This window comes from Vipera ursinii (assembly GCF_947247035.1).
Source record: "Vipera ursinii genome assembly, chromosome: W".
Lineage (NCBI taxonomy): Eukaryota > Metazoa > Chordata > Lepidosauria > Squamata > Viperidae > Vipera > Vipera ursinii.
Genome location: NC_139522.1, coordinates 41,515,755 through 41,527,785, shown reverse-complemented (window position 1 = coordinate 41,527,785; position 12,031 = coordinate 41,515,755). Strand labels below are relative to the sequence as shown.

Here is a 12,031-nt window from a genome sequence, read left to right as displayed (position 1 = left end):
ACTGTGTAGACCTGATGCAACTCTGAAAAAATCAGCTCCTTTTCATGAAGCTCTTGAATAGTTGTCTTCATGTAGTTTAAATGGGTCAGCATGTCTCCATTCTTCTGCAGATGAATCCTAAACAGCTTACGTGTAAGGTGTATATGTGCACCCACACTGTTGCGAACATAAAGCCTTCGCAAAATGTCCCAACACTTAGCAGCAGACTCCTCACCACGAATATGGACAAGCTGCTGGTCGTTCAGTGTTAGTCCAATAATGCAAAGTGCCTTTTCACTGCTACGTTTAAAGTCGTCTATCTTTTTTGCATCGTCTTCGTCATCTGGATCCCAGGCAGTAGTATCTGGTGGGTTATTAACTACAGTCCATAGTCCTTCCTTGCGCAAAAGCAAGCAACATTTTGTGGACCAGGAAACATAGTTTGTCCCATCCAACCAGGTTATCCAGGAGATGCCAGTTGACTGTTCTTGTGCCATTTTACACCAGACAGCTAACACAAACTCAGCTATGATACTGTGTGTACTAACTCTCAGTACAGGGCTGGGCCCATAACCAGTGTTAAGGAATTGTTGTGCAGAGGTCTCCTTGTGCTACCAAGGAGTTGCACAGACAAGGAAGGGTACTGAGAGCAGTAAGAGTCACACAGTAACCACAAGAGTACACTGAGTTGTGAAGAACAAAAAAGTATTTTACTTTTGAGGTGGTGTAAAAACAAAAAATGCACAGTCAAAAATAAACAGTCCAGGTCATACACAATAGCAACAGTCCAAGGAGTAATCCAAAATACAAAGTCTTCTTACCGGTCCAGAGGTCAATACACAGTTGTACAGGTTTATCACAGTAGTAAACCAATAGTACAGCAAAACAGAACAAAAACAGTAATAGTTAAGAGCAGTGAATTCAGAGAGAGAGAAGCTACGTTCCTAGCTCCCTCTTATGGCCATGAGAACACTTACACACCCATTGGCTAATTAACATCTTAAAGTTACAACATCATAGTTTAATATATTTTCAACCCAACATTGTAGGCTATCATCATATGCATAACATTAGGAACTTATTGGTCTTGTACCTTTTTCTCCTATTTTAATGTTTATTTGAATTCTCACTAAGGCTTTAAAATTAAAGTTTGCACTAGCGAGTTGTATCTATGCTTAAAATGTATATACTTATTTTCATATAGATTATAGTTGATTAAAATTTAATTTTATTAATACACATTAGTTCTCCTATAACAAATACTCTATTTTATTAATAATACAGTCAAGTCAAATATATTTTGATGATTATGGGCAGTCATAGTCCCATGGCATTCAATAGAATATTGATTAATCACAATGTAGAAAAACATGTTTTGATTTTTTTTAAAGCTGGTAGTTTGATTTAAATGTTTTGACTGCTATAATGGATCTAAAGATTCCTGTACTGTTAAAAAAAAAGTTAATAGACGCATTGAGGTTGCTTTCTATAAATCAAGAAGGGGTGGAGGTTTAGTTTGCGGTCTAGAATTAGAAATGTTATGTAATGATCCATATATGTATTACTTTTAAGAAAAAAACAATCTTAATATGTTTTTTCTTCCCTCTCAAACTATGCCAGGTACTTCTAGCATTGACACAACTTGTACTATCTGGGGTTTGGAAACTGGCCAGGTCTTGGGAAGAGTGAATTTAGTGTCTGGCCATGTGAAGACTCAGTTGATTGCCCATGACAAAGAGGTGATGGTGTATTTTTTTCTTTTTCTGCAATTATGTGCAGTTACTAAACCTCTTTTTAAAAAATTCAATGTATAAATTGGAGATAGTAAAGTAGCATCCAAGGTGGGTTGCACTGCTGCTATTAGTAATGCATTTATTTTCCTTTTAGTAATTCATTGAAAATGGGGAATCAATACAACAAGGTAAAATATTTTGTAAAAGAAACATTCTGCTCACAAGGAGAGAGTGTTATGCCTAAAGCCCTATTTTGTGGTAAGCATTGTCCTTTTTTAAGCTAAAGCAAATAATTTGTTGGATATACCTTCTTTACTCCTGCCTTTACAGTGAGGACAAGGATCCTTACTATGGGAAGCATCATGTTATCACTTTTTTGCTATTCGTATCTGAACAGGTTTATGATATTGCATTCAGCCGTGCAGGAGGTGGGAGAGACATGTTTGCTTCTGTTGGTGCTGATGGCTCAGTGAGGATGTTTGACTTAAGGCACTTGGAACATAGCACTATTATCTATGAGGATCCTCAGCACCATCCTTTGCTCCGCCTTTGCTGGAATAAACAAGATCCTAATTACCTTGCAACAATGGCAATGGATGGTATGGAGGTGAGACACTGTTCTGTAAGAATACCTAGTACACATTTTTTCTGAGTATATAGTGAACTTGATAATCTGTGCTTTCCAACTATGTACTGAAAGCAGTGAGGCTACAATTTTTACTACATGGATTACTTAAAATTATCAAAATTATCTTACTTGCATACAGTTCCATGAAGTAAAACAACCAGGTAGATATACATGTCAATTAATAGATACTAGTATACTATGATGAAATGGACAGTTAGTAATCCTTATGGTGGTTTGGTGAGACGAGCTAGCCTGCCTTTGGTTGCTGTAGTATCTCTACAATCAGAACTCATTTTTAGAAATAATACATTACTCAGGTTAATTTCTCAATTTAAAGAAACAAATTATACTGATAGCCTTATATGTGAATTGTACTAATAAGCAGCCATAGGATTTTATATTGTGATTTGTCATCTAGGCTTCTTTGCAAAAAGTGTCTGTAGTCAGGAGATACTGTCATATTTTTATATTCATTATTGGGACAAATGTATTTTTCAGTCACTTGGAATAAATACACTAACTTGATAGCTGGATTGAAATGTGAATGCTCTGAGCACTTAAGAGACTAGGTAATGAAAGGATAAAGGTAAAGTCTTAAGATAATTTCTTTAGAATTAACATATAGAATTATTTTTCCCTCTAAGGTGGTGATTCTAGATGTCAGAGTTCCTTGTACACCAGTTGCCAGACTGAATAACCACCGAGCATGTGTGAATGGTATTGCTTGGGCACCACATTCTTCTTGCCATATCTGCACAGCAGGTAAAGATAATTTGTATTCCTACCCTATTTTATTTGGGCCTCTAAGAGGTGATTGGGATTTACTATCATTTCCAAATGTGAACATAAGATTGTAGTCTTAAGTGCTCTTTATATAATTTGAAGGCTAACAAATACACCAACAAAATCAAAGGCATGAGATATCTAAATATAATTTGACCAACACCATTTCATTACATTATACCTCTCTATTCTTGCAAAAATCGTTGCTTCTTCCACATACATACCCCTGTTGTACATTGTCTTTTCTTAAATCTGTCAACTCTGTTTTTGAGAATCATTAACTCCATTCAAGTACAGCTTTCTTAGTCTTCACCTTCATTTTAAGGTTTAAGGTTTATTAAATTTATATGCCGCCCTTCTCCCTGAGGACTCAGGGCGGCTCACAACAATAAAAAGTTAAAAAATATAAATACAAAAATTAAAAGAGGATTAAACAATATAAGAAATAAGAACAATTTAAACCAATAAAAAACCAAATTTAAAAACCATGATCAGTCCAGGCCCGCTTGTTGGAATAACCAGGTCTTTAGGTCACGGCGGAAGGACCGACGGTCGGGCCATCCGCAGCTCCGGGGGCAGTTCGTTCCAGAGGGTCGGTGCACCCACAGAGAAGGCTCTCCCCCTGGGGGTCGCCAGCCGGCATTGCCTGGCCGATGGCACCCTGAGGAGGCCGACTCTATGGGAGCGAACCGGGCGATGGGAGGTTGACATTGGCAGCAGGTGGTCTCGCAAGTACCCCGGGCCTAAGCCATGTAGGGCTTTAAAGCTGATTATCAGCACCTTGAATCGCACCCGGAGGGCAACTGGAAGCCAATGCAGCTTGCGCAGGAGTGGTGTAACATGGGAGTATCGAGATATTCCCATAAGCACCCGCGCGGCTGCATTTTGCACCAGTTGAAGCCTCGAGGCGCACTTCAAGGGCAGCCCCATGTAGAGAGCATTGCAGTAATCCAGGCGAGAGGTGACAAGGGCATGGGTGACCGTGCATAGGGCATCTCGGTGCAAAAAGGGGCGCAACTGGCGTACCAGGCGAACCTGTGCAAAAGCCCCCCTGGTCACAGCAGTTAGATGATCTTCCAAATTAAGCCGTGAATCCAGGAGGACACCCAGGTTGCGGGCCCTTTCTGAGGGGGTCAATAGCTCCCCCCCATCAGAAGAGATGGAACCTGTTGGACAGTACGAGATGCCGATATCCACAGCCACTCGGTCTTGGAGGGGTTCAGCCTGAGCCAGTTCCTTCCCATCCAGACCTGCACCGCCTCCAGGCACCGGGACATCACGTCAAGGGCATCACTGGGTTGGCTCGGGGTGGAAATAAACAACTGGGTATCATCGGCATATTGGTGATACCTCACCCCAAAGCCACGGATGATCTCACCCAGCGGCTTCATATAGATGTTGAACAGGAGGGGGGAGAGAACGGACCCCTGAGGTACCCCACAGGAAAGGGGCCTCGGGGTAGATCTCTGCCCCCCTGCCACTACAAAATGCGAACGGCCCGAGAGGTAGGAGGAGAACCACCGTAAAACAGTGGCTTCCACTCCCAACCCCTCAAGCTGTCGCAGCAGGATACCATGGTTGATGGTATCAAAAGCCGCTGAGAGGTCAAGTAGGACCAGGACAGAGGAGCAACCCCTGTCCCGCCAGAGATCATCTATCTGTGCGACCAATGCTGTTTCCATGCTGTAACCGGGTCTGAAACTGGACTGGTACGGGTCCAGATAGTCCGCTTCATCCAGGAATTGCGGAAGCTGATGCGCCACAACACTCTCGACAACCTTCGCTACAAAGCGAAGGTTGGAAACAGGACGATAGTTATTCAACGAGGCCGGGTCCAGAGCAGGCTTCTTGAGGAGGGGCCTTACCACCGCCTCTTTTAAGGCGGAGGGGAAGACACCCTCTGTCAATGAAGCGTTGACAACTGCCTGGAGCCAGCCCCCTGTCACCTCCCTAGTGGCCAAAACCAGCCAGGAGGGACATGGGTCCAATAAACAAGTTGCAGCGCTCGGTTTACGCATAATCCTGTCCACATCATCCAAAGTCACAGGGTCAAACTCACCCCAAATGGTATGACCAAGACCTGCCCTCTCCACTCCGTTGGATTCCGCCCAGTCGGAGTCCAAACCAGTCCGAATCTGAGCGATTTTGTCCTGTAGATACTGAACAAATTCCTCAGCCCTACCCTGCAAGGGGTCATCCCTCGGTCACTGGTTAAGCAGTGAGCAGATCACTCTAAACAGGGTGGCTGGGCGGTTATCTGCGGACGCAATGAGAGCGGAAAAGTAGACACGCTTTGCCACTTCCATCACCACTAGGTGAGACTTAAGATAAGTTCTTAGCTGTGTTTTGTCAGATTCGCATCCGCTGGACCTCCAACAGCTCTCTAGGTGTCTTTTCCGGCGCTTCATCTCCCGGAGCTCCTCGGTAAACCAGGGGACCACCCGACGTCTGTGCCAGGTCAGAGGCCGCAAAGGCACAACTCGATCCAAGGCCCCAGCAGCAGCCCTCTCCCAGGCTGCCACCAGGGCCTCGGCAGAGTCGTGGGCAAAGGAAGCAGGAAATGTCCCAAGCTCCGTCTGGAACCTCTCAGGGTCCATCAGGCGCCTTGGGCGGAACCACCTGGTCGGTTCCGCCTCCCAGCGGCGGGGGGTGGCATACTGAAAGTCTAGCCGGAGAAGGAAATGATCGGACCATGACAGGGGTTGGATGATTAAATCCCTCCTACCCAGATCATTAATTCACTGCCCAGAGATAAAAACCAGTTCGAGTGTGTGCCCTCCATTATGGGTCGGGTCCTGTCCATGGCTGTCATGGAAGCCATGAACTCCCGAGCCAACTCAGACGCCTCACCCACGGAAGGCAGATTGAAATCCCCCAGAACTATAAGCCTGGGGAACTCAATCGCCAACCCGGGCAAGATGTCGAGGAGCTTGGGCAGGGCCGATGACACGCAGCTGGGAGACAGGTATGTAATCAATAGGCCCAACTGAACTCCAAGACCCCACTTCAAAAGGAGAGACTCACACCCGCCTATCTGAGGGACAGTGGCCACTCGCAGACAAAGACTCTCCCTAATAATAACCGCCAACCCCCACCCCTGCCCTGGGCCCGCGGCTGGTGAAGCACCCGGAAGCCCGGTGGGCATAGTTCTGAGAGGGGGACACCCCCCTTTTGGCCCAACCAGGTCTCCGTGATGTAGGCTAGGTCCGCGTTCTCCTCGATAAGATCATGTATGAGGGGAGCCTTGTTCACCACAGACCTGGCATTGAAATAAACCAACCTGAGCCCAGGGTCCTGCAATCCTATGCCCTTGGGGGAGCAAGAAGAGCCACGAAGGCAGGAACAGGCAACCGCTTGAAGACAGCGGTGGCCCGTTCCCCAATTGCGATAAAGCCCTCTGCTCCCACACTCTGCCCCTCCCAATTATCGTTGGGATGGGAAGACCCTCTTCACTCGGAGCTGAGTGCCCCCCAAAACCCCTACTCCCCCCCCCGCGACCATCTGATGGTCTGGAGTGCTGTCCAGATCGAACTCCCCCAAGTTCATTCCGGATCCTTTGGGCCTCCCCCCTCCCGGATCCCCTTAAAATGTTGTTTAAAAATCTCAATAAAACCCCCCTCAAACTCCTCTTTGCAGCATGCCATCTCTCAGGGTCCCATAACCCATCATCAAGAAAGATCTTCTTTAAAACAGATGGACGCTCCTGCAAGAGGGGGGAATCTCGCAGTGAGTAAAGTTCTCCAAAGGTATACGCTGGCATATGAAGGGAAACGGTAACGGTAACATCGGGCAATGGAGGGTGGCAGTAGATGGAATCAATGAAAAGTTCAGTCGGCCAGTGGCAGATCCCAAAGCCACAATCATGATGATAATGAAATAATCAACGGCGGCGACAGCAAAAGTCATAATGAAATAAAGATGACAAGTCCAGAAGGGGGGGGCAGCCCGATGATAATGCTGACGGACCCAAGCCAACAGGTTCCAGCACGACGACAGGGACAGCTGCGACCTCCACAGTGGCAAGAAGAAGGAACAGCAGCAGCGGCAGACCCCACAGCCACCACAGCACCACCAGGTCCACCGCGCTCACAGAGCCAAACTCGCCGAGTGGCAGGGGGGGAACACGACATCGAAGCCCCCTTCCCCCAGCCATAACCCGGGGCTCACAATAGAGCAAACAAGCACGAGCAGAGCCCAAAATCAGGCTCAAATTTCACTCGGTCCAGCTCCGCTCGGCTCGGCACAACAAGGAAGCAGTCAGGTTGGCCCCGCCCAGCCGCCAGCGTCCTCTCACCAAAGTGTTAAATGGTCGGCTTCTCCTCCTCCGTCCTTTGTCATTCTAAGCTGTATCCAGACAGTGGAGGGTGCCAACGCTCCACCAGAAATTCAGCCGACCGAAGAGGGCCAAAATGATAGCAGAAAGCCCCATGGCCACCCAGCAGAGCCGAAAACCGTACCGTACTAAAAAGCTCAAAACCAGCGGAGAGCCATCTTGGACATGCGCAAAGGACATACTCTTCCTTTAGATACTGTTTTTGTAATTTGGCACTTGTTCATTTTCTCTGTATCACCAAATCACCTTAATTTACTTTTTTTGTAGTCAACCCACATTCATTCAGCAATCATTAATTCTTAATCTTCTCTCTTCTTGTTTCACACACACACTTTTTAAGTACCCTATTTATAGCAATAGCACTTAGACTTATATACCACTTCATAGTGCTTTACAGCCCTCTCTAAGTGGTTTACAGAGTCAGCATATGGCCCCCAACAATCTGGGTCCTCATTTTACTGACCTCAGAAGGATGGAAGGCTGAGTCAACCTTGAACAGGCCAGAATTGAACTGTAGCAGTCTGCCTGCAGTACTGCATTCTAACCACTGCACCACCACAGCTCTTCCACTACATTCCACTCTTATGTTTCTTCTGATATAGCCATGGTTTACTTCTATATAACAGGGGGGTTGAAGCATGCTTTTATATACAAGCAGTTTTATTCTATCAATAAACAGTCATCCCTTGCAAGAGACCACATACTATTTATTACTTTTCTATTAGCATTTGCATATGTTAACATTTCTCTATTTTCCTTTCTTTTGTATACTAGTATACTACTATAGTATACTAAAATATCTACATTTATATATTCGCTCTCATTTTTCATCATTTAAACATAATTTACAATTATCCATTTTATTTTACCTTGTCAAACACAGCATAGTTTTTGATTCATTGATTTTCAGTTCCGTAATCCTCATTGCATCTTACTATCTGACCTACATTTGCTGCAAATAATTTGGGTTCTGAGCCAGTCAGCAGTTGTTGTTCAGTCCTGGACAGCTGCTTTGAGGAATTGTAACTCTTTTCTCCTTACAGAACAGCTTCAACTCAGGAATGTTGGTGGGCTTGCTCACATGAACTTCCCACTTCAGGTCCTTCCTCATTACGGTCAGGACTTTGACTTGTCCATTCCAAAACATTTTCTTTGGCTTTAATCATTCTTTGGTTGTACAACCTAGGTATTTTGGGTTGTCTTGCTGCAGGACCCACTTCCCCTTGAGCCTCAGTTCATAGACAAATATCCTGACATTTTCCTATAGAATTTGTGGATTTGCTGATATAATTCAGTATTCATATTTCCATCAATAATGGTATGCTATCCTGGTTCAGAGGCAGTAAAGCAGGCCCAAACCATGATACTTCCAGCACCATGTTTCAAAGATGGGATAAAGCTCTTATGCTGGAATGCAGTGTTTGCCATTCACCAAACGTAACATTTTTCATTAAAATCCCCAAATTCTATTTTAGTCTTATCTGTCCACAGAACATTCTTCCAGTAGCCTTCTGGCTTATCCGTATGGTCTTTCACAAACTGTAAACAGACAGCAATATACTTTTTGGAGAGTAGTAACTTTCTCCTTGCAACTAGCAAACTTAAGGTACCAGGCTAGAAAGCAGGAGACTGTGAGTTCTAGTCCCACCTTAGGCATGAAAGCCCTCTGGGTGACTGGGCCAGTCACTCTCTCTCAGCCCAACTCACCTCACAGGTTTGTAGTTGTGGGCAAAATAGGAGGAGGAAGGAGTATTAGGTATGTTTGCCACCTTGAGATATTTATAAAAATAATAAAGGTGGAATTTTAAAAAGTTCCAGTTCCAACCTGTCATGCACACTATTGTTGTTCAGTGTTCTGATTGTAGTCTCATGAACACTGACATTCACCATTCTAAGAGAGGCCTTTAGTTTCTCAGACATTGCCCTGGGGTTCTTTGAGACACCCGCCCCCTGAGTATTAGCACTTAGCAATAGCACTTAGTCTTTTTTTTATTGAAAAGTTTTACAGTACATTTTATCTTTAACAATCCCCCCTCCCCCCACCCCTACCTAGCCCTCCCTGTCCCTCCCCCCCAATTCCCCCTCCCCCCCGACTTCCCAGCGCTAAGTACAAGGTATAAAAACAAAGAACAATCATAAACATCCATATGCTAACAACAATAAACTATTAAATCTATCGCTCTCTAGCTCATATAAGATAACTACAAGCAATATTAGTATTACATATAAAAAGAAAGAGAAAAGAAAAAAGAAAGGAAGACTTATTCAAATGCTAAATGAAACTTTTTAGTCCCATATTTGTTCTGGATATAATCAATCCATTTTTTCCACTCCGTAATATAACGTTCTTGCGAATGATCTTTCAAGTAGGCCGAGATCTTTGCCATTTCCGCCAGGTCAGAAACCTTTAGAGTCCATTCTTCTATAGTCGGCAGTTCCTCCTTCTTCCAATATTGACCTATTAAAAGTCTTGCTGCTGTAATTAAATTCAACATCAACTTAGTGTCCACAACAGTAGCATCTGTAATTATGCCCAACAAAAACAATTGCAGACAAAACTTTATCCTTTGCTTGAAGATCTTCTGCATATTCCACCAAATTTTTATCCAAAAAGCCTTAACCTTTTTGCAGGTCCACCATATATGAAAATATGTTGCATCTTCGCCACCACACCTCCAACATTTTGGCTGGTAGTTCGGATACATACTTGCAAGCTTTTTAGGATCTAAATGCCATCTATAAAACATTTTATAAAAGTTCTCTCTTAGGTTTTGAGCTTGTGTGAATTTTACGTTCCTCACCCAGATGTTTTCCCATGTATCCATTGTAATAACTTCTTGGATATTCTGGGCCCATTTTATCATACAATCTTTAACAAGTTCTGTTTCTGAGTCAATTTCTATCAATGCAAGATATATCCGCTTGATATGTGCTGGACCCTGATTTCTAATTTGCTTTATCAAATTTTCGTCAGTCATTGCAAAACCAATTTTCTGATCTTCTTTCCACCTCGCCCGTAACTGAGTATATTGAAACCAAGTTTGAACAATCTTCTCATCTCGCAAGAGGTTGTACGGCTTTAGACACCAGACATTTCTTTCCAAGCTTAAAATCTCCTTATACGTAGTCACATCATGTTTGAAGCCAACATTTATGTTTTCTATTGCGTGTTTTGGAATTGCCCACAACGGCATCTTGTAATCTAACTTATGTCTATACTTCTTCCAAACTCTCAACAATGCCTGTCTTAAAATATGCACTTTAAACACATTATCTACCTTCTTATCATACAACAAATATGCATGCCAGCCAAATAACAAGTCATGGCCCTCAAGATTTAATAATCTCTCTTGTGTCAAATTAATCCAATCACTTATTCCTGATAACGCAGCAGCTTCATAATATAATTTAAGATTAGGCATTTTAAGTCCACCTCTTTCACGAGTATCCTGCATAATCTTAAGTTTAACTCATGGCCTTTTCCCTGCCCAAACAAATTTATTGATACCCCGTTGCCATTCTTCCAAATTAGAATCTTTTTTAAGGACCGGTATCATTTGGAATAAAAATAAAAATTTAGGCAGGACATTCATTTTCACTGCTGCAATTCTTCCCAGCAAAGACAATTGCAATTTTTCCCAGCTCTCCAATTCTTTTTGAATTTTTCCCCATAACTTTTCATAGTTATTTTTATATAACTTTGTATTAGAGGGTGACAAAAACACCCCCAAATATTTGACCCTTTTAACTATCTCAAATCCAGTTAATCCTTCTAAAAGGGCCTTTTGCGATACTGTCATATTTTTGGCCAAAATTTTAGTTTTTTGTGCATTAACTTTAAATCCAGAAACCTTCCCATATTGCATTATTATCTCCATCAGGTCCACAACAGAGTTTTCTGGCTGGGTCACCGCAACCACCAGATCATCTGCGAACGCTCTCAGTCTATAATCCTGATCTCTAATTTGTATACCCTTAATTCTTTCCGAATTCCGTATTTTTACCAATAATATCTCCAATGTTAAAACAAATAATAAAGGTGATAACAGACACCCTTGTCTTGTGCCCTTCTCAATATTACATACTTCAGTCAAGCTATTGTTAACTATTATTCGGGCAATTTGTTTTTGATATAATGCCCTAATTGGTTGCAAAAATTTATCCCCAAAATTCATTTTATCTAAAACTTTCATCAAAAATTGCCAATTCAATTGATCAAAAGCTTTTTCAGCATCTAGAAAAATTAGCGCCGCAGGGATCTGGTTGTTCCTTTTCAAAAACTCCACCACATCAACTATATGCCTCACATTATTTTTCATTTGCCTACCACTAATAAACCCAGTTTGATCCCCATGAATCACCTGTTGCAGAACCCTCATCAATCTGTTAGCTAACACCTTGGCAAATATCTTGTAATCTGTATTTAAAAGTGATATCGGTCTATAGTTTTTTACTTGAGTAGCATCTTGATTTTCCTTCGGAATCAAAGAAATAAAAGCAGTTCTCCAAGACGGAGGCACTTTTCCCCCTCTCTGAATTGTCTGGAACAGTTCCTTTAACGGCTTTATCAGCTCC

At 43.0% G+C, this 12,031-nt stretch overlaps 1 protein-coding gene across 1 annotated transcript in view; it reads left to right on the top strand.

Annotated features, from left to right (window-relative positions):
* Nucleotides 1–12,031, top strand: part of LOC310648265 (DDB1- and CUL4-associated factor 7) — a 156,659-nt gene that overhangs the window by 120,369 nt on the left and 24,259 nt on the right. The window contains exons 4-6 of the mRNA XM_083376016.1: nucleotides 1,600–1,718; nucleotides 2,110–2,319; nucleotides 2,985–3,102. Coding sequence (XP_083232142.1) covers nucleotides 1,600–1,718; nucleotides 2,110–2,319; nucleotides 2,985–3,102 — 447 coding nt within the window. The remainder of the gene's footprint in view (nucleotides 1–1,599; nucleotides 1,719–2,109; nucleotides 2,320–2,984; nucleotides 3,103–12,031) is intronic.